Raw genomic sequence first — 20,328 nt, forward strand, 5'->3', positions numbered from 1 at the left:
ATAAATTCCTAGAAAAATATAACACTAAAATAGATTCAAGAAGTAGAAAACCTGAATAGCACTTGTCACCAAAGAAATTGAATTTAAAAATTTAGCAGGTGAATAAATGTAGCACAAACAGGCCCCTAGTGGATGGCTGACTACAGGCATTGCAAGTCAAACAAAAGTGTTCAGTGGAGACTGGGTCTGGGTGGCCACTCTCACCCGCACCTACTAAACAGCCGCAACCTCTCTGACTGTAAAGGACAGTAAGGCCTCATGTTTGCTCAGAATTGCAGGGGTGTGTACCCATTTGTCAACTAGGGAAAGGCCAGATGGTGACCTGGCAAATGCTGTAAACTCTTAAGAGTCTTTCAGTTAATAGATTCTCTGTGAGAACCACCAATTAACAACACAATCATTTCATGATTAGAAAGGAAAGGACACTTCATTAGACATTAAGAAGACTTGGCTGTAGAACTAAATCCCTTTGGGCAGGGATTTGCTCCACCTAAGATACTATAGGAACTACTAGAGTAATGCTAATTAATTCTCCACATCAGAGCAAGATCGTGTTCACTTCCTTAGGAGGCATTAATATAAACAAAATACAACAATTTCATTTACTTTTTAAGGAATTCCACTTACGTAATTATTTACTTAAAAACTAATAAATTGTTTCAGCAGATTTTCAGGATATATTAGACAGCTTCCTAGTTGCATCCGTCCACTGTTCATTCTCATAAAGGTTTGGAAGGAAAGCAAGGAACTCTGCTTAGCTGCTAATGTGAAATCACAGGGTCCCAGATATGATGGAACATGTGGGTAAGAATGCAGGAGGCAAGTGTTGTGAATTCTAATAGTCCAGGAAGCATGCCACAGTCAGGCTCAGCACTGCCGCCATCCTGGGATGATGTTCTCATCAAAAGTTGTTATCTCATCACAGCCTTTGGATGGACTTCTACAAGCACTTCTTGCCCACGAGGCTGGCCCTTCTCTGAACTGCTCCTGGTGCTCATGTCCATGCTAAAGGAAGCATTTAAGATTATTTTGAAAAATAATTTGGGTTATGATGTGGTCTTTACCTCATCAGGACTTTTTGCTTTTGACTGTGTATTTCAGAGATTAAAACTTGATTTCAAGTGAGAGAAAAATTGCTTATCCTTTGATTCCATGATTGTGCTCCAGAATTTTCTTGGATCTTTTATTAAATCTCCAAACTAAACAGAAATAAAGATTTGTTTCCAGGTGTGCAAAAATGGGGCACTGTGCACTTCCTGTACTTGTGTGTCATAAAAGGACTCTTCAGGAATGAGTGCTCTGGTGCAGGGACAGAAAGCTGCTTTCTCTCCTTCTCACGCATGTCTCACACAGGCTTGGTGAGCACTCACATGCATTCCTTCTGCACAGGAAAGAAAAAATCTAAATTCAAAACATTTAAGAAGTTCTTCGGGAAGAAGAAAAGAAAGGAATCTCCTTCCTCTACAGAAAGTAGCACCTGGAAACAAAGTCAGGCGAAAAGTGAGGTCATTGCCATCGAGTCAGGGCCAGTGGGCTATGACTCAGAGGATGAGCTCGAGTAAGTTACTTTTCACATCCTTGGGGCAGGTTGGGGGGTGGGGAATGCGGGGGGCACCTGAAGACTATGTTGTTGTCATGTAAGTTGCTGGGTTTCTGAGCCTGCTTTCTTCCTAGGTAGTTTCATGGCAGATTCTCCCACAGAAGTTGTGTTTTCTGTCTTTTCATACATGGAGAAAGTTGGGGCAAAATTATTAGGCACCTGCTGTGTGCCAGGTGCTGCATCTATTAAAATTCTACGATAACAGTGGGATGGGCAGATAGGACATACCATTTTATAAATGAGCAAGCATGAGTGAAATTTTGGAGAACTTGCCCAATATCCTACACATGAAAGTGGCAAGATTGGAATATGAGACTTGATTTAATTTGACCTAAAATTCTTCTGAGAACCTGGATACTATAACAGGAAGTACATCTCTTTAACTTGAACTTTGAGTAATCTAATAAGAAAGTTTTGAGAAAGAGAGAGAGAGAGGGAGGGAGGAAGAAAGACAGAGAGAAACAGACAAGAGAGATGGGAGGGGAAGGTGTTTTGCTATTCCATCTTAGAAAAATTATCCAAAAATATGTTTAGGAAGAACAGACTCAATAGGTTATGACAGTTTTGGGAAGTCTTCTTAATTTTATAACTTGTATTTCACCAAAATATAGTTACAATACATATGTTCAGTTATTCCAGCAGTTTTATCTGTGAGTAAAAACGGGGGGAAACTGAATTTGTTGCCATGACAACTTTTTTGTTTTCTTTGAAATAACATTGGCCCTTAATTTGAGGATAAAACTCTTCAAAGGCATAATGACCCTTGGGATTGGGAAACAGACCACAGGAGATGCAATCACTGGCTCCAGCCTCCCAGCGGCCGTGTTCTGCCCCTCCTGCTCAGCAGTCGCGGTGCTGGTTTCTAACGGAGTAGAAATCACACTGACCACTTGATGGCACCAAATGACTGATGAGGAAAGATTCAAGTTTTTTCTTTCAGGTTTTGTTTGTTTTTTGTTTTTTCGGAGGTGGTGGTGAACGTGATTCCCACTCCACACTTTGTAGAGCACAGAGAGGTTGGACTGAACACTGGATTTTTAGGCGGTGAAACTCTTCAGGTGAAGACATTATCAAGATACTAATACATTGCTAATTATTAAATGTCTTCACTGGGCCAGCCCCAGGAAACTGTAACACTCACCTCACCCACCCTTCCTGAGTAGGACATACAGTTCTGGTGTCCTGGGAGTGACCCCTCCAACCGGGGAACAGGAGCATAGCAGGAGGGGCGAGCAGGGTCAAATGACCTGTCTGCTTGTCCATCTGCTCTATCAAGGGAGCCCCTGGGAAGTTGGGGACTATGCCCTTTTCATCTTTATATTTCCAGCACCTAACAGAGGCCTGGGCCTCTGTTTACTGGAAATAGTTTGCTAGATTGATGCTGGGAAAGGAAGCTTGAGGGTAGAGTAAGGTGGGGCTCTGGAAATGCAAATAATGTTTTTAGAGAGCAGTGTGGAAGACTGGCAAGATCTCTAAGGCACTCTTTGGCCAGTGCAAGAGACACTGCAGCAACTGCTCATCTATCACCGTGGCCAGAATAGTTCCATCTGCCAAGACACGTTAATGCCAGCAAAGCCCATGGGACTCGGTGGCTTTGAAAAGTCGATGCCTGTTTATTGCATGTGGTTATGCCTCTTAAGTCTCTTAATCTGTAACAACCCCCTGCTCCTTTGTTTCATGCCATTGATCTGCTGAAAGAACAGGGTCGTTTGCTCTGCAGAATATCCCACATTCTGGCTTTGTTTTCTCTTGGCATTACTGAACTCGCTTCCATACTCTTTGAATTTCTTGCAAAGCATTAGATGAACTGAAGTATTAAGTTAGATTGAGGTTCAAGATGGTGCTTTTCAGATCACAAGGGACCTACTTTCAGTTGTCCCACTTGTGATGACTCTAAGACTGAGCAGTGGGTTCAGGGAATTCTTAGTGTGATCCCTCCACCAGTCTTCACCTAGCGGTGTTAATACCCACTGATGGTCATTGCCTAGACCCAACATTTCATTGCAGAATGGTGGTCTTTCCAGTTGTATCATTTATTCTGTGTGCTGGCTGGAGTTCTATGAAGAAGATCTTTTCTTCATCAACTTCTTGGTGGCTCTCAAATACAGGAAGGGCAGGATAAATGCTTAGATAATTGTCCTTTTATTGATCCACCTTCATAATGATGACCTGGTACCCTAGCAACTTCCAATACTGACCAATGAATTTTTTTCTTTAATATCATTATTAAGGTGTGGATTTTTATATATTTGATTTACTTTAGCCCTTGACAACCTTCATTGATCTTTTATGCTCACGTTGTCCCATGTTACACTATTGGGAGTTCTTCAGATTAGCTCCTGGGTTCTTTTAACATGACCCCACTTGTGTTTGAAAGCTTCTTTGCTTTCTTGCACAATGAGAAACCTCAGGTTTATGTTGCACATTCCTGTCCTAGACCCATTATCAGCCATTTCATCACAGGGCCCTATTTTGTTTTAGTGTGAAATGGTTTTAGGAGACCACAGGCTGGCTGCCAGGGGTCACGATTGTTAGGTAGTTGGCTGTCATTGCTTCCAGACCTTTCCAGTTCAAATAGCTATGAAACATGCTTTATTTTTTTTAAGAGAAAAATAAACCATTAATTCATGGATATTTCCAGTTTAAATTTAATAAGATAAAATTTTTACTTCTTTGATTCTTTATTTGCATTTATTTTTCTCTTATACTGGATATCTTGGTTCCTAATCACACTAACAAAATTATTTTCTTTATTATATAATATACTTAGAATGATTTTATTACCCTCCTTTCCCACACAGAGGTTACATACTGTAAAGATTGTTCTTCACTATTTTTTTAAAAATCAGTATTGCTGCTACGATGACTACCAAGTGCAATTTGATATCTTTGTGGTTGTTGTTCTTAGAATTAATCCTGTTATAGATGTAGAATCAAAAGTCACTTGGACATGAAGTGCAAGTCACTCGAGATCACTTTTTTTCCATGTGATTATGCCAGCAACATGATATAAAATTCGGCTTGTTTCTGGTTGTTTTCTGGTTTGAGAGATTGTTTTATTTCCTTTTCGTTTGATTTTGTCTTTTAACTATGTAAAATGATACATAGTTAAAATGTTTACATAGTTTCAAAGGCAAAATCATACCTGGAAGTACCAGGGCACCCTGTCTCCCATCTTGTTCTGTCCTTCCCCCAAAGGAAATCATTTTTATTAATTCATTACTTATCCTTTCATTTTTAAAAATATAAGCAGATACACACGTAGGTTTGCATTTGTTTGTGTATATTCACCCCCCCTTCCCCACTCCAAGCTAACAGACTGTGAATGCTGTTCTGCACCCTACTTTTTATTTCTCACTTAGTGTAGTCCGGCGCTGCCCGAATGCAGTTTACAGAGATCCTCCTCACCCACTGGTCAGCTGCAGGCTCCACAATGTCATGTTCATCTCCTGAGGAACGCTTGGGTTGCTTCCATAAATGTTGCTGTCATTAATGGCCTTGTGTTTCTGCCACTGGATCTTTGCAGAGGCCTTCTCATGCTCTCTCAACCCCCAGCTCCACCCAGAGAGGAGGTGGTTGGGCAGTGTTCATGGTTTCCCAAGGGTGTGGCCAGGGGCTGCCCACCTTCGAGGGAAACAACGTGTGCCTGTGATCCTTGTGACAAAAGCTGCCATTGGTGGGCGGGGGCGGGGGGGAGGGCTGCCCCGTGCTTTCACTTGGCCTGATTCCCTTCCAGAAATGTAAGGACATGCTCTTCTGGGGGCCATGGGTTCCCCACTTGCAAATTCACTATTGCTGGCTAGAAACTAGTTAGAGAGCATCACTAACCAATACAATTAGACTTGTAGTAGAGCAGGGCCACGCCTACGAGTCCCTAATACCTCACAGAGGACAGGATGTCAGGGGCAGGGTGGCGTGGGGGGCCATGGTGTACAAGATGGTCTCTGGGGGCTGGGGACAGGCTTTCCTTCTTTCATCATCGGGTCTTAATCACCTCCTTCCACCTATTGTTCAGGCAGTCACTGTTGCTAGGAAAATCCTACCGCTAACTCCCACATCCTCTTAGAACATTTTGTGAATGTCCTGTGCGTTCAAGTGCAAATTGGAGCCTTCAGCTGGGAAAGAGGCTGGGGATGGGGCTGGGCTGATGATGACAGAGGCACTGCTATCTACACTCCAGGACCTAGGCACACAGGTTGGGTTGCTTGGATCATGTCAGGTAACGTCACAAGGGCATAGCTTTGCAGATGTGTAGTTCTCATTTCACACTTTGCCGTGGATGTGTGCTGGGGCCCTGTGAGGGGGCCTCTGTCAGGCAGGCCCTTGACTTGCTGGGCAAGCACGGCCTCCGGCCTGCCGAGGCGCTGCATGTGTGTGCCCACAGGAATGACCTCACCCTCCCAACAGCCCAGCCAGCCGGCCAGCCAGCCGAGGCCCCTGTCTCAGACCTCACACCTCGCCAGACCTTGGTATTTCTATTAATAAAAAGAATTCACACAGACTTCAGATACGTTAGGAAAATTCCTATCTCTGCAATGCTTCTAACAGTTGACTGTGGTATTTGACAGGGTGGGGATAAACCAAAGTTGGGAACAAATAAAAAATAAATGCAACATAGGCTGGTTCTGCCGACCCACATGCCTGCTCTTCCTCCTGGGGATCCCAGGTGAGGGGACAGTGGGCAGAGTTTCACAGTGTCTCTTTCTCCTAGGGAGTCCAGGGGCACGCTGGGCAGCCGTGCCCTCTCACATGACAGTATTTTCATTCCTGAGTCGGGACAGGACCCGCCTCGGCCTGTGCGGGTGTTCTCCCAAGAAAACGTGTGTGACCGGATTAAGGCTCTGCAGGTAAACTTTTTCTTGGCCCTGTCACTGGGTATGTATTCAAACATGAGTTGAGATGTTTTAAAAATTATTCCTGCTTGGTTTATTTGATATATTTTAAAGTACAACTGTGTGCACATCACAATTTCCCCAAGACATGCCAAGTTTGTCACAACTAGATCTCGACCCATTCCAAGTTACAACTACTCATTTTCCAGATGACAGCCAAGAACTGGTGGCAGATATTCTTTCAGTTCAGTCCTCTGAGCCCAGATAAAGGTGTTGAAAATATCTCCTGAATGGATGAATTGGGGCAGGAGGCTTTGTTGATAAAAGCCACTGATGAAAACAAAAGCCAATGTCCTTTATTCCGATCCAGCTAAAAATACAGTGTAACGTGAAAGTGGGGCTGCCACCTCCTCCAGGGAGCCTTCCTGCCAAGCGGGGAGATGATGCCGGCATGAGTTCTGAGGACGATGGGCTGCCCAGGAGCCCCCCAGAGATGTCCCTGCTACACGACATCGGTCCCAGCACAACCATAAAGGCAAGTCAACCTGCACCCCATGCATCTGTCCTCCCCCACCACAGAGGGCAGCTGGGTGCCCGGTGGCCACTGCGTGACTCCCATGAGGGAAGGCTGGGCATGATGCAGCAGGAGGCATTCCAGCCAGGTCACTGGAGCCCACAGTTAGTATTTATTTTCGTTCTTTGAGCAGAAATTCAGGTCTTGTTAGGAGATAGGGGTTTGGTGACATTCTTTTTGATGGTTGGAGGTCTGATACAATCGACTCCTTACCTTGTTTTTCCTGTCTGAGCAGATGACCAGAAAGCATCTCCTCTCAAAGAACGAAGCAACCTTTGTGTCTGTTCTCTGTTGTCATGAGGCTTGGCTGGAGGGTGAAGGGAGTGGTAGACATATTTGACTAAACCCAGGCCCTCATGCCTGAGTGAAGGACAATGAGAACTTGTTAGGTCAGAGCTAAGAATATGAGGCTTGGTTCTGGTAAACAGGACAGGCAGGAGAGGTATTTATGGCCTCCACAGGGCAGGGGAAACTCATCCTGGACACCACCCTCCCCATGAAAATCCATGAGGAGGAATTGAGCTCTTATGAATGTGCAAACAACAAAGTTCATGGTGCCTCCATTTTCAGCCCATACCATATACTTGTACATAAATGATAATTTTTCCCTTGCAGACAAACTTGCTGAGGGCTGGACAGTTAGAGTTATGCATGCTGATGCTTGGAAAACAAATGAAGGCCAGGATCCCTTTTTTTATAGCCACACTCCTGCCCTGGTGGATGGCCGTTCACAGGGAGGTCTCGGGGGTTTCATTGTGACTCAGCATCTTGCAGATTCTGTGCTGCTCTGAAATATGGTGAGCAGTCACTTCAGCCTGGACATCCGGAAGCCCTACTGCAAAGGCAGGGGAAAGAATATCTCCTCATTTGTGTGCACTTGTGTGTGCCCAGAGGGTCACTGATGACAGGTACAGGAAGGGCTGTGGTGTGCCTGTGTGTAAACAAGCTCCAGAATAAACAAGCTGCAGAATGCTCCTGAGAATTCTGCTCTAGGTGGGGGGCCTGTCCCTGCTTTCTCCACATGCAGGGTCTGAGGACAGTGCGCTACCCACAACTTCTGTCTCACTTCAGGGAGGAGGGGGGAGAGGACAGGAGGTGATTTGCCCCATTTCTTGGCCTTCAAGCCAACAACATACTCCTTAACACCTTAAAATACTGGAGAAGTTTACAGATTGTGGCTGCTTATGTTGTAGTTATCATGTGACAGAGACATCTTTGCACCCTCAGGTGTGCACCCTCAGTTGTGGACACTCAGGACCACATGTGACTTTGTGTGTTTCAGGGCCACATTATGGGGGAGATGTCTCTCATGAGCCTTTACTGACCAATTCGCCCCCACCTCCCCCATTCCATTACAATCATTGTCTGGTGCTCACAGCATCATTGTTCTCTGTGTTTAGAAGGGACAGGCAGTACAGTGAACAGGTTGTCTCTAACTCTCTTCAGTAAGGATGAGCCAGCTCCAAACCCACAAAGGGCCATGATGTGCAAACTCCACAATTAGCTGAGAGAGAACCAGTCATGCTGGGCAGGGCTGACTTCATCCTTCTCGGCATCCCTCCCGTGGTGGTTCTGTTCTTTCCCAAAAAACATCCTGGGATTTTATCAGGTGTTGTATAATATGAACAATCCACTAGCTTCATAGGAAACCAAAATCTGAGCCTTTAAGACTTAAAAAAAAAGATAATCTTTATCATCATGGTTTTGAAGATACAATGTTCATATTTTATGCCCTGAAAGTTCTTAGTGCAGAGAGTGCCAGTCGAGAGGGGGAAACAGTACATGCTTTAGGGTGTGTTTGTGTATTACATAGTATTTGATATGATGGCACCTACGTCTCAAAGGATGGGATTGCAGGCTGCTTAATTTTTTTCCTGCTGCAACACCTCACACAGGCTTACATGCTGGATGGAGAAACTTAATGAAGATTATTGTGAAAAAAGGTCTTTAGTAACCATATTTCATGTCACTGCCAAGGTGATATTTCTTGGCAGAATGAGTTTTTCAGGAAATACATGGAATTTTTTAAAAATTGTATTACTATATGATGTGGCAGCTGATGAAACAATTTGATGATTTTTAAAGTAAAATTAGATCTAACTAGTCATGTTTCAGGTGTCCTGCTATTAAGTACAGAACCTGGGATAGAACACAGCAAACTGTCGAGTCTGCTCCAGGAGATGAGGGCAGGTCAGTGGAGGGTCTGGTGGCAACAGTAGGAGACACACCCATTGCTATGCAACACCCTGGGCAGGTTCTGCCACCTCTAGGAATCCATCCTCAGAGGGTTTAGGAGAGAATCAGAAAAGATCAGGTAGGTCAGAACCTGCCCTCTCCTCACAAGCAAAGGCCAGCCCCAGCACCCCTACTTCAAGTGGGTGGCTGCTCCTGTGCACACTGACCTCAGCCCCCATCAATGGCTGAGCCCTCTTTTTGAGGACAAACATTGTAAAGCAGTTGTCACCCATAGTCGCTCCCCAAAATTCTCTCAACCCCAGGTCGTTTCCTCAGGGTCCTGTGAGCCATGACCCCCAGCACGCCGCCACAGTTAGACGTTTAAATCACCCACTTCCAGAATCATCCAGATGCATGGATTTCAGGGAAGACTGACTGGGAGCCAGCGGTGCTTGTGTGAATGCTCAGATGCTGCCCACACACAGACAACAACCCCAGTCAACCTTCCTGCCCCCTCCCCTCGGACCCCAGTCCACCTCCTGTAGTCACCGCAGTGAGCAAAGATGAAGCTTATGGTGCTCCTGGTCCTGAAGGGGTTGGTCTTTTCAGGCCCCGAGACCTTGCCCCACAGCAGAGAGTTCACTTCCCAGCAGGAAGTCCCACTGTGACAGCCAGCACAGGGAGTGTACTGGGACACAGGTCATGGCTCACAGTGTTGGGGAAGTGAAGCTCCCAGCCAAAGGCCCCCAGCACAGGGGCTAGAGTGGGCTGTGCCAGGACCATCTGCCCAGGCAGAGCAAATGCAGGGGACCCTGGGGGAGAGAACCCTGGGGGAATGCCTGTCCTTTAGGTTTATAGAGGGGTAACCAGAGGCCCTTTGTAACAAAAGTAAACATTCTGCATTTGCAAAGCATCTCATCTGTTCTCTTGAGTTCCAGACAGTCAGCAAAACAAACAAAACAAAGTTTTATCAAGTGTTTCTATGTACTGTTCCTCTAAACAAAGGGAGAAATGAAGGATTCTATACGATTTTTAAAAGACCCATTCTACTTGTGACCTTTAAGAAGGACAACCTGGGGAAGCTGTCACCAGTTCCATCTTCCTGAGGCAACTTCCTGAGCCCTCAGCTACAGCAGGGGAAGCCAAAGCCACAGGTATAAAGGAAGTCACAGCCAGGAGTCCTGTGGTTTATTTTTAAAATAATTTTTCTTGCTTTAGTCCCATAAGAGCCTGAGTGGCTAAAATAAGAAAACTAAGATTGATTATGTCCATTTATTTTTTTAAAAAGATTTTATGTATTTATTTTTAGAGAGAGGGTAAGGGAGGGAGGAAGAGAGGGAGAGAAACATCGATGTGAGAGAGACACATTGGCCCATTGTTTCTTGCACATGCCCAGACTGGGGACTCATCCTACAGCCCAGACATGTGCCCTGACCAGGAATCAAACTGGCGACCTTTCTCTTTACAGGACGATGCCCAGCCAACTGATCCACACCAGTCAGGGCTGATTATGTCCACTTATAATGCCCTTCTGTCATTTTAGTAATTGCCTTTTCCCAACTGACAGAAATATACTTCATATTTGCCTTAGAAGACGTAAGGGACCTTTACGTGAACAGGGAAAAAGCAGTGCCCTTGTAAGGTGATCCCTGCATCAGAGCCTGCCTCTCAGCAGTGTCTTCCTTCTGCCCCACCAGCCCCGGGTTAGCAGAGGCTCTGCGTGGGGCTCCAGGGGTCAGCAAGGTAGACCCACGCCCCTGGGTGCTGTTCTCCACCTCCTTCCTGAGGAGACTGTTTTTTTTAAGAGGGCTTACTAAATCATTGTGAGATACATAAAATTATGGGCTTGAGTTAAAATGTAAACTTGACACCACCCCACCCATTATGATGGCTAATATAAAAAGAAGTTTCGGTGAGAATGTTGACAAATTGGAATCCCAGCGCACTGGTGTTGGCAAAATAAAACTACAGCCACCATGGAAAAGAGTATGGAGGTTCCACAAGACACTATGATTCAGCAGTTCAACTTCTGGGTAAATACCCAAGAAAATTGAAAGCAAGTTCTTGGAAAGATATTTGCACACTCATGTTCACAGTAGCATTATTCACAATAGCTAAAATTTGGAAGCAACACAAGTGTCCATCAACAGATGATTGAACAAACAAAATGCGCCTGTGCACATGAAGGGAGGAAACTCTCACACATGCTGTAGTGTGGATGAACCTCGAGAACTTTATTCTGAGTGAGATAAGCCCTTCTCATAAGGACAAATACTGTATGAATCCACTTCTATGAGTTACTGAAAGAGGTCACATTCATGCAAACAAAGTAGAACTGTGGGTGCAAAGGGCTGGCGGAAAGGGAAATGGGGAGTTAGTGTTTAAGGGACACAGAATTTCAGTTTTACAGGAGGAAAAGTTCTGAAGAAGGGTGGTGTGATGCTTGCATAATAATATGAATGTATTTAATACCACTGTACTACACACCTAAAAATGGTTCAGATTCCAGCCCTGGCTGGGTGGCTCAGTTGGTTGGAGTGTCCCTCATACACTCTTCCCACCATACAGCAAAAGGTTAAGGGTTCAATCCCCAGTCAGAGCACATACGGGAGGCAGCCTATTGATGTTTCTCACATCAGTGTCTGTCTGTCTGTCTGTCTGTCTCTCTCTCTCTCTCTCGGCCTCCCCCTTCCCTCCCTCTATCCCCCCCTTCCTCTCTCTCTCTCAAGTCAAAAAAAGATATTCTTGGTGAGGATTTTTTAAAATGGTTAGGATGCTAAATTTTATGTGTATTTTACTACAGTAAAAAAGTTGGAAAATAACATTGGAAAAATCATGTAAACTTGACATGAATATTGAGCACCATGCTAGAACAGAAAGTTTGTTTGTAGGTGGCAGGGTTGTAACTAAAACCAGCACCTCCCAGATGCTCTGTACCTCGCTCATCACCTGGACTGAATTTGTCATGGTGTTCAGTGGGTGCCCCCTCTGTTACTTTATGCTGTCAAATGTCTTTGCCAGCGACCCACTTAGACCTCACTTGGTGGAGGAGCTTGCCAAGTTCAGTGGGCAGGGCCCTTAGGGTGTTGTCGTCATTTTTGCATGTGACAGCCAGACTCCCTGGCAACACTTTTGTTCTTGGCTGTCAGTTGCTCTTTTCTGTGGTGTAAACTAGTAAAATACTGTAACTTAACAGATGGTAACTTACAGCCAAATTTCTCCGAGAGAATGCATAAGGATACAGAAACCTTCTAGAATGGACAGACCACAGCTTCACTGATGGACTGCTGAGTAGTGGGCTTGGTGCATCCTGCACCCAAGCCTATATGTCACATGGCTGGGGCATGCTTTCAGCTTCCAGAGATAGGACCAAGCCTGGCTCTGCCCTTGGAGAAATCGAGCTGGTCTATGTCATCAAAGCAGCTAGCTCTTGTCTGAGGCACCAATGCCAGCAGCTGTGGGAGGGTGAAGGCAGTGATCCTGCTGAGGGTGCCTGGGACACAGGTTCTTAGCATGGCCTAGCACTCACATGTCCCAGCCCTTTCCCCTCAGACCCTCCCTGTTGAGACTCAATATGAAACATGTCCTTTCATGGGAAGACAGGGCACAAGAAGAGGAGAGAGTTGAAGTGTTGTTTGCTGTACCCATTCATATCAAGAATTAATATTTGCTGTTTGCTTCTTGTCTCGTGAAGGTCTCTTTGGTTTCCTCGTCCCGGCCGCCCTCTCCAGAGCAGTTCTCCTCCAGGCACATGACTGATGTCCCTGTCTTTCCCCGGACCTTGAACAGCAGTGTGGCACCTGTAGCTGATTTCAGTCACCCCCCAGAATTCTCCTCCTGCCTGGACAATTCTGCAGCTAAGCACAAGCTCCTGGTTAAGCCCCGCAACCAGAGGTCAAGCAAAATGAGGCGCCTGTCTTCGGTAATTGTGCTTCTCCCCCACCCCCTCCCACCCCCTCTCTCCTCTCTGGGTTAAGTTCCCCTCTGAGTGACATTCTTGGCCCCATATACCTGCTGCATAAGGTGGAGTTATTTGTCTCTTCAACATAAATTAGATATGTCTCTCCTCTGCATAAACCCTTCCTTCCTTCCTTCCTTCCTTCCTTCCTTCCTTCCTTCCTTCCTTCCTTCCACAACACTTAACAGGATCCTGCTATGTACTGTCGGTCCATTGTCTTCCCACTGCATTCATTGTGGAGTCCATAGTCTAGGCCTGACATGCCCAGGCCCTTCCTACCTCTCAGACTTCCTCTTACCCTCTCCCACTCAACATGTCCTGCCTCCTCCCTGCTTCTTGAGCTCTCTAAGCTGTCTGGGACCTTAAGCCTTGAACCTGCTGATTTCCTGCTCAAGATGCTGTTCTCCTGGTGACTCCTTTTCAGCCTTGGGGTCTCAGCTAGAAGTCCTCTCCCCACTGAGGCTCACCTGACCATCCTGTGGAAAGCAGCCCCAACTTCCCACCAACATATTCACTTCCTTTATAGCACTTGCCACACACAGACGTGACCTTTGGAAATATGTGTGCTCACTTGTTTACTGCCAGTCTTCTCTGAGACCTTGTCCCAGCTCTACTTCCAGCCCCTGGAGCCAGGCTAGTCACAGAGCTGACATCCAGTCAATATTTGTTGAATAAATAAACAAATGGGTGAGTGAATGACAGAAGAAGAAGCTGAACCACTAGAAGGGACAGCTGCTGAGTAGCAGAGGAATGTGCACCTGTAAGGACAGAGCCTTCTTTGGGCATGCTGCCTGGGGCAGTCATCAGCTCACAGTTGTGGGAGCCAGGGACTCACTCGTGGAGTGCTTTGGCCTCATGGTACCAGGGAATTCCTGGTCAGCATAGGGCTGGTTCCTTCTTCCCTGCCTGGTGGTGCCTACACTGCCTCAGTCCTGGAGGAGCCAAGAAGCAGGATGTGGGCCACAGCCTGGCCACAGAGCGTACAGTGCTGAGAAAGAGATACAGACCAGCGTTCTCTCCCATAATCCCTTTAGACAGGACTGTGGGGTGTTGATAACATACCCAGGACAAGCCAGGTGCTTCACTGGAAACAGTGGCATGGCGTCACTCAGGATATCAGGGACTCCCTGAGACAGTGGGTTTTCCTTTGGACATGTGGAGTGTACTAGAAGGCTTGGCATGAATTTTAAAAGGTTGACTTTCGAGGAGACTAAAGCTAGAGAAAGAAGCAAACTATGGTTATCTCCAGGGCAGTGTGCCCTCATGCAAGCTGGGGACTAGGGGATGTGTACAAATGCTTACATATCTAGGACATTTACAGTTAAAAGTTCTGAGTCCTGGGGACTTGGCAAGGCCCAGTAGCTCTGACCTGCCTGTCCTTGTGCTGAGTGCAGCCAGGGCAGGGACAAAGCCAGCTCCCTCTGACCCTCAAGTGTGGATTTTTTCTCACAGGATGTCTATTACCTGACAGATATTACCTTCCCAGCCACAGCCAGGCCAGGATGCAGTGGCAGGGGGAGACCCAGCTCCTACTTTAGGGGGAAGTGCAGCATCCCTTCTTTCTGCCCTTTAGGGAAGAAGAGCTGTACTTCTTTTTCTTTGCTTTTGAACTTGACTTAGCTCTTGAACCACATTTTTTAGAATAACAAAATGTCTGATTTTCTCAGTCTGGGTAAACACAGTCTTTCCTGAATTTAAACTGCCATTTCCATATCTTCCCCTCCTCTTTCCCTCCCCATCTTGATAGGAAGTGGCATTGATAAGTATTTGGAGGCATTCATATTTTTCTGACTGGGCAGAGGTATCTGGCCAGTGGTCACCAGTGTCATTTTTTGGTCCTCAGGTAGAGGCTTCTGTTCCTCGGTGTATTCAGCCTCCTTAGTGTTTTGATCATGAGGACCTTCCTGGTAACCTGGCCCCTCTTGGGGACCAAAGTGCTTTCTGGTGCTCCCATCCTGCTCTGCAAGTAGAGACAAGCCACCACACTGCCCCCTCTGCTGCCCTCCTGACCCTGGAACGTCTGTGGAGGTTCACAGCCCCTTTGGGCTTCACTAGACAGTAAGGTCCAAGTTTCCTCTGCTTTTATGATCCCCCACAATAGTTGGGATTTCTTTTTCTATCACCCACCCACACCCTCCCCAGACTCAGTCACCTGCACAGTCCTCTACTTTATTCTCTTCCTCCTGCTGCTCAAGGTCCTTCCTCCATTTGGGCAGAACAGCCGTCCATGCCTAGCCAGGCATCTCCAGCTCCATTATCAGTGAGGCAAACGACCCTCCACATCACCTAGGCTTTGACTCTCTTGGAGCTCTAGGAGAGAGCAGAAGGGCTTTCCTCACCTTAAAAACCCAATCTTGCATAGTTAAAAAAAATAATCCTTGGCTATCAAGACTGTAATATTTATTTCAAGTTTTAAAGGCACATTCAAGTGTGCATTTGGTTGAATCTGTGTGCCCTGTGCAGAGCACAGGTTAGGAAAGACAAGCGTAGGCTGTTACCTCGGCATTTTACGATGTTGCATGGAACCGGCCCTGTGTGCAGCTCCAGTGTAGAGGTGGAAAACCCATACGTATTTTTCTAATGTCACCACACCAGTCAGCCCTCATCCCAACCCAGGCAGTTCCAAGAAGAGGAACTATCAGGAATTCTACCAGAAGCAGCATGGCCACACGCCTGGATTAAGGTTGCATTGCTGGCAGAGCTGCCAGCCTTAAGTGTCAGGTCTCAGACAGAGACTGGCACCTCCTCTCACCCCAGCACTGCTCATCAGCAGTGTATCCTGCTTGGAGATTATGTGGATGCTGCCCCCAAGGCTCTTTTTGGTGAGAGGAGGTTGATGACTAGAATAGGCAGCCAGGATAGTCCCCATCCCGGTGCAGGCTGAGCAATGGGTCCTCCACATCCACTTTCTCAGAAGGGCAGGGCCCTGAGGAGGAGGCCACAGGGAGGTGGTAGAAGGGGAGTGGGTGTACCCACCCTTGCTGCTGTACCTAGCCAGAGAGTCCAGCTGAGTTGAGGCCTCTTTCTTCCCTGCAAAGCCTCTGCTCAGCGTCTAAGTCCATCCTCTGGAGCCCGTATTCCATGCCAGCCTTCTCCCTGCCTGCCCCTCCACTGGAGCCTCCTCTGAGCTGCCAGTGGCTCAAGTTGGGGTGGGCCCACGGTGGGGCCTGCTCCTCTGTTCTGTACTGACTTAGCGTGGGTTCTGAGCATTTTAAAAAATGTGACCCACATCCTAAAAAGTGTTTCAACATCAGTGATTTCCGGTGACAGCAAAAGGCCAGTAATGCCTTTGTAGCTGCAGCTTTTGAAACTTCTCCTGTAGATTTCCTTACGCATCTTTTTAGACCCAGAAATATAGGATTGGGCATCTTGGCGAGAGTAGCTTAGGTATTGTTCAAACAGTCCAATTATCCTGAGTTCTAGTGAGGAGATGCTGGCTGGAAAATGTTAAAATTAATGTCAACAAACCACAAAACCCTGTTGCAAACATACCTGGAGTGTTTCCTAAAAGGGCAAGGAGAGAGCTGTGTTTGTGCAACAGCCTGAGTAACTTTCCAGCCCAATGTCATGAACTTTTTACAAAGATCAGTCTCAACACCCTCTACCTTTGGGTCATTTTCATGTATGGCTTTTGAATGCTTCATGATTCCCTTGATCTCTTTTGCTTCCTAAGAGAGCAGGAACTGACTTTGTGCATGGTAAGGAGGAAGTTGATTAAATCCAAGAAAAATGCCACAAGACAGTTTTAGGGTTTCATGAGAGAAGGGAGATTCATAAGCCTCAAGGGAGGGGCAAGGAAAACTTTCTGTAGGAGTGGCATTTTAGACAGTCTTTGGGGTTACTGTAGAGCATGGGTCCCCAACCCCTGGAGCACAGACCAGGACTGCTCCATGGCCTGTTAGGAATCGGGCCACATAGCAGGAGGTGAGCTTGAATGCAATGTGCTTGAGTATCCCCCACCCCTGGGTCTGTGGAAAAATTGTCTTCCACGAAACCGATCCCTGGTGCCAAAAAGGTTGGGGACTGCTAATGTAGTACCCTGGAGGTGTAGGCAAGTTACTCAGACCCCACAGTGGGAGCTTGGCTGGACCTGAGTAGGCAGCTGGGGAAACAAGAGTGGAGACTATAGGACTAAATTTAGCTGAAAAGAAAAGTGTGCACTTTATCCTATAAACTTCGGTTTACTGTTGGTCCTGTTTGACATGATGGGAATCACGTTTTAGGCAAACCGTCTGCTCTCGCTGTGAGGGTACAGGCCTGTGGAGAGAGCACTGAGGTGGAGGTCGTCTCTGAGGATGCCCAGGGCTGCAGAGCGCCAGCATTCCACTGGGGTCATCAGCTGGTCCTTGACCAAGGTGTGGACCCATCTGAGCCCTCCGGGGAGTAATAGTCCTTTTCTCACTGGGATGAATTGAGGAGTAAATGAAGTAATGAGTATAAAGCACAAAACACAGCAGATCTCCACCTGGTCGTGCTCCCCTTTCCTTCACTTTGCTCCATAGAGCACTGTCCACTAGTTTTGGGACTTGGCCATGGAAGCCTTAGGCTGCACTGATTTTGAGGGCATAGCTGCCACTGTCCTGCTGAAAGTTGAGCTTGTGAGCCAACAATCCAAAATAGACCAGTAAGGGAGGGATTAGGAACAGACAATTGGATGTGAGTGTCCCCTCAAGTGCCAGCTTCTGAGACAACTGCTTTTAAACTATATGATGCCTTGAACAAAGTGGGACAGTCACAGGTTTCCTAATCAGTGTGTGCTGCTGTCTTTGTCCTCTCATCTCTCCTAGCGGGCACAGTCCGAATCCCTAAGCGACCTGACCTGCACCCCTGAGGAGGAGGAATCAGATGAGAAGCCATTACTCATGCTCAGCTCAGAGGAGAAACCCAGTGCTGGACCACAGGATGTGGTCCTGGATAGAGGCCCTGAGCCCAGGGCACCCACCACCATGCTGCCACCTGGGGGGGCCCGTGCCAGACGGGCACGCCTGCAGCACTGCCCAGCGCTCAGTGCCAGTGCTGAGGAGGAGAGTTCCCCTGGGGACAATGCCTCCAGCCGCCCAGCTACCCCAGAGGTCACAGAGCCTGTGTCAGGCCCAGCTCCTTGCTTGGAGTTCCCACTTCTGCCAGAAGGCTCCCTGTACTCTGGTCCCAACAGCAGAAATCAGAGGGAGGAGCTTTCCCTTGAAAGCACATGTCCACCATCTGAGGACGTATCTGATGAGGTGGTCTGTGCTTCTGGAGATGCTGAGAGTTTATTATCGCCCCATATCCCTGAAGAAGACATGACACCTCCTGGGACCAACCCCACCATCATCTTGGAGACCCCCTCTCGTCTAGACGGGCCAGACCACGACACACAGAAGGAGGTGGAGCTGACACTGGCAGCTCCCAGTCCCGAGGGAGCAGAGACAGGACGTTCTGAGGACCAACCCCCAAGCCCCTCAGCCCCCAAGAGCTGCTTAAAGCACAAGGCCCTGGTGGCAAGCAGGAGCCTCAGCGTGTCTCCGACCCCACCCACCTTGGAGTCCTCTCTAGAAGAGCCCACCCCCTGTGCCCTGGACAAAGAATTCACCCCCAGAGAGTCCCCCAGGGATGAACAAGCCGAGTCCCCACAGGAAGGGCCTGAAAGGGAGGCACCGGAGCATAAAATGGGGAGGGGAGGCAGCGAGCCACAGGGCGTGAAGAAGTTCTCTGTGTCCTCTGGCCGGGCATGGCCACGCACAGGCCACAGAGGACGGCTGGGGCACCCTGGCCCTGTGGGCCCCACTGCTGTCCCTTCCACTATCCGGCTACCCCTACTGAGGAGCAACCTGGCCTGGAGGAGCGAGGCCGCCCTCGATGACCTCCAGGTGCCTCTGGAGTGCCAGAACCAAAAACTGGACCCTCAGGAGCTGCCTTCACCAGCTGAGCGTGGCTCTCAGGACTCAGGGAACAGGGTGGCCAGCCAGGCTGGGCCAGGGTGGAAGTCCCAGGATGTGGTGACCACACCGGTCACAAGAGACCCCTGCCCTGCTGCCCAGGAGCTGCTCACACGTGGGGACAGAAGCCCCTTCCCCATCAAGCTCCGGTCCACGTCTCTGTCTTTCAAACACAGAGATGTGTCCTTGCCGGAAGTGAAAGGAATCAAGAGGTATAGTGCTGAGGTCAGGCTAGAAAAAGGAGGACCGACTCTGCTCTCGAAAGATGACAAGTGTCATGTGGGGATGGCCCCCAGTATTCGGGTGGCCAGGTCCCCCGGTGACCAGGGGAAGGGAAAGGCCCGGACATCCGAGCAGCTGGGCTCCAAGCCACCCCTGCCTAGGAAGCCACTTCTGCAGACCCTTACCCTCCCCTACCTGCCTGCGTCCCCTGATGTCAGTCCCGGAGAGCTGGAGAAGGCTGTGCCACCCCCGGGCCCCAGGAAGGAGGGTCGGACAGTGGAGAAAAGGTTGCCCCACCGGGAAGCTGGTAAGAGCTCTAGCCCTGTGGTGGGCTGGCCTGAGCATGTTTGGAAAGGGTGGGACAGTGGAAAATCACATTAGTGGGAATAGCTTGCTGGACATCACCAACTGTGTAAACACTTGGGTGAAAACCTTGTTATAGGAGAATTGGAAGAGAAAGTCAAAATTTCTTGTGGTACCACTCATGTGTTTAATTAGACTTAGGAGTGGAGATTAGAAAAGGGGAAACAAATGCCAGGATTTTGTGTAAGTTCAAAGAAGTCAAGCAATTGCCCATACTGATTTTGCAGGGCGTTTTTTCCTAAGAGGAGGTGGGCCCCTCCTTAGAGCACTCACGTGCTGCTCCCACTGTTTACCTCGGGAGCTCAGTGAGGCCCAGAATCTGGGAACAGGTGCTGTGGTTGGTGGAGGCTTTGCCAGGGCCTGCGCTCTTCTTGGTTGTAAAGGAAGCATTTGGCTCCTCTTATCACTTAGTGTACTGACCTTTACCCCCAAGGAAGTGTTTCCCCAGTTTAGTAATTAGGTTCCCAGGGCCTAGTGTCATACAGGAAGCACCCTGTCTGTTGGAGTCACAGCCTTTGTCAAGTGTGAACCCTCGGAGGGTGGGCATTAGTTAACTTCCTGTCCCAAAAGGGAGATGGTGTTAGGGTGAGGGCAGAATGATAGAATCTTCTAAAGCAACTGTCTTCTAAAACAAGCACTGACAAAATTGATGACTTTTCAAAATCTTTGACATTTGTCACTTTTTA

General features: G+C 47.7%; 1 protein-coding gene across 5 annotated transcripts in view; it reads left to right on the forward strand.

Moving 5' to 3' along the window:
- CRACDL (CRACD like) overlaps nucleotides 1-20,328 on the forward strand; it is a 125,290-nt gene that overhangs the window by 88,448 nt on the left and 16,514 nt on the right. For all 5 annotated transcript variants that reach the window (XM_028516205.2, XM_028516207.2, XM_036028311.1 and 2 more), the window contains 5 exons: nucleotides 1,390-1,558; nucleotides 6,312-6,447; nucleotides 6,803-6,967; nucleotides 12,876-13,103; nucleotides 17,927-19,586. In XM_028516205.2, the coding sequence (XP_028372006.1) occupies nucleotides 1,390-1,558; nucleotides 6,312-6,447; nucleotides 6,803-6,967; nucleotides 12,876-13,103; nucleotides 17,927-19,586 (2,358 nt within the window). The remainder of the gene's footprint in view (nucleotides 1-1,389; nucleotides 1,559-6,311; nucleotides 6,448-6,802; nucleotides 6,968-12,875; nucleotides 13,104-17,926; nucleotides 19,587-20,328) is intronic.

Source organism: Phyllostomus discolor, chromosome 6 (assembly GCF_004126475.2).
Source record: "Phyllostomus discolor isolate MPI-MPIP mPhyDis1 chromosome 6, mPhyDis1.pri.v3, whole genome shotgun sequence".
In the NCBI taxonomy this organism is placed as follows: Eukaryota; Metazoa; Chordata; class Mammalia; order Chiroptera; family Phyllostomidae; genus Phyllostomus; species Phyllostomus discolor.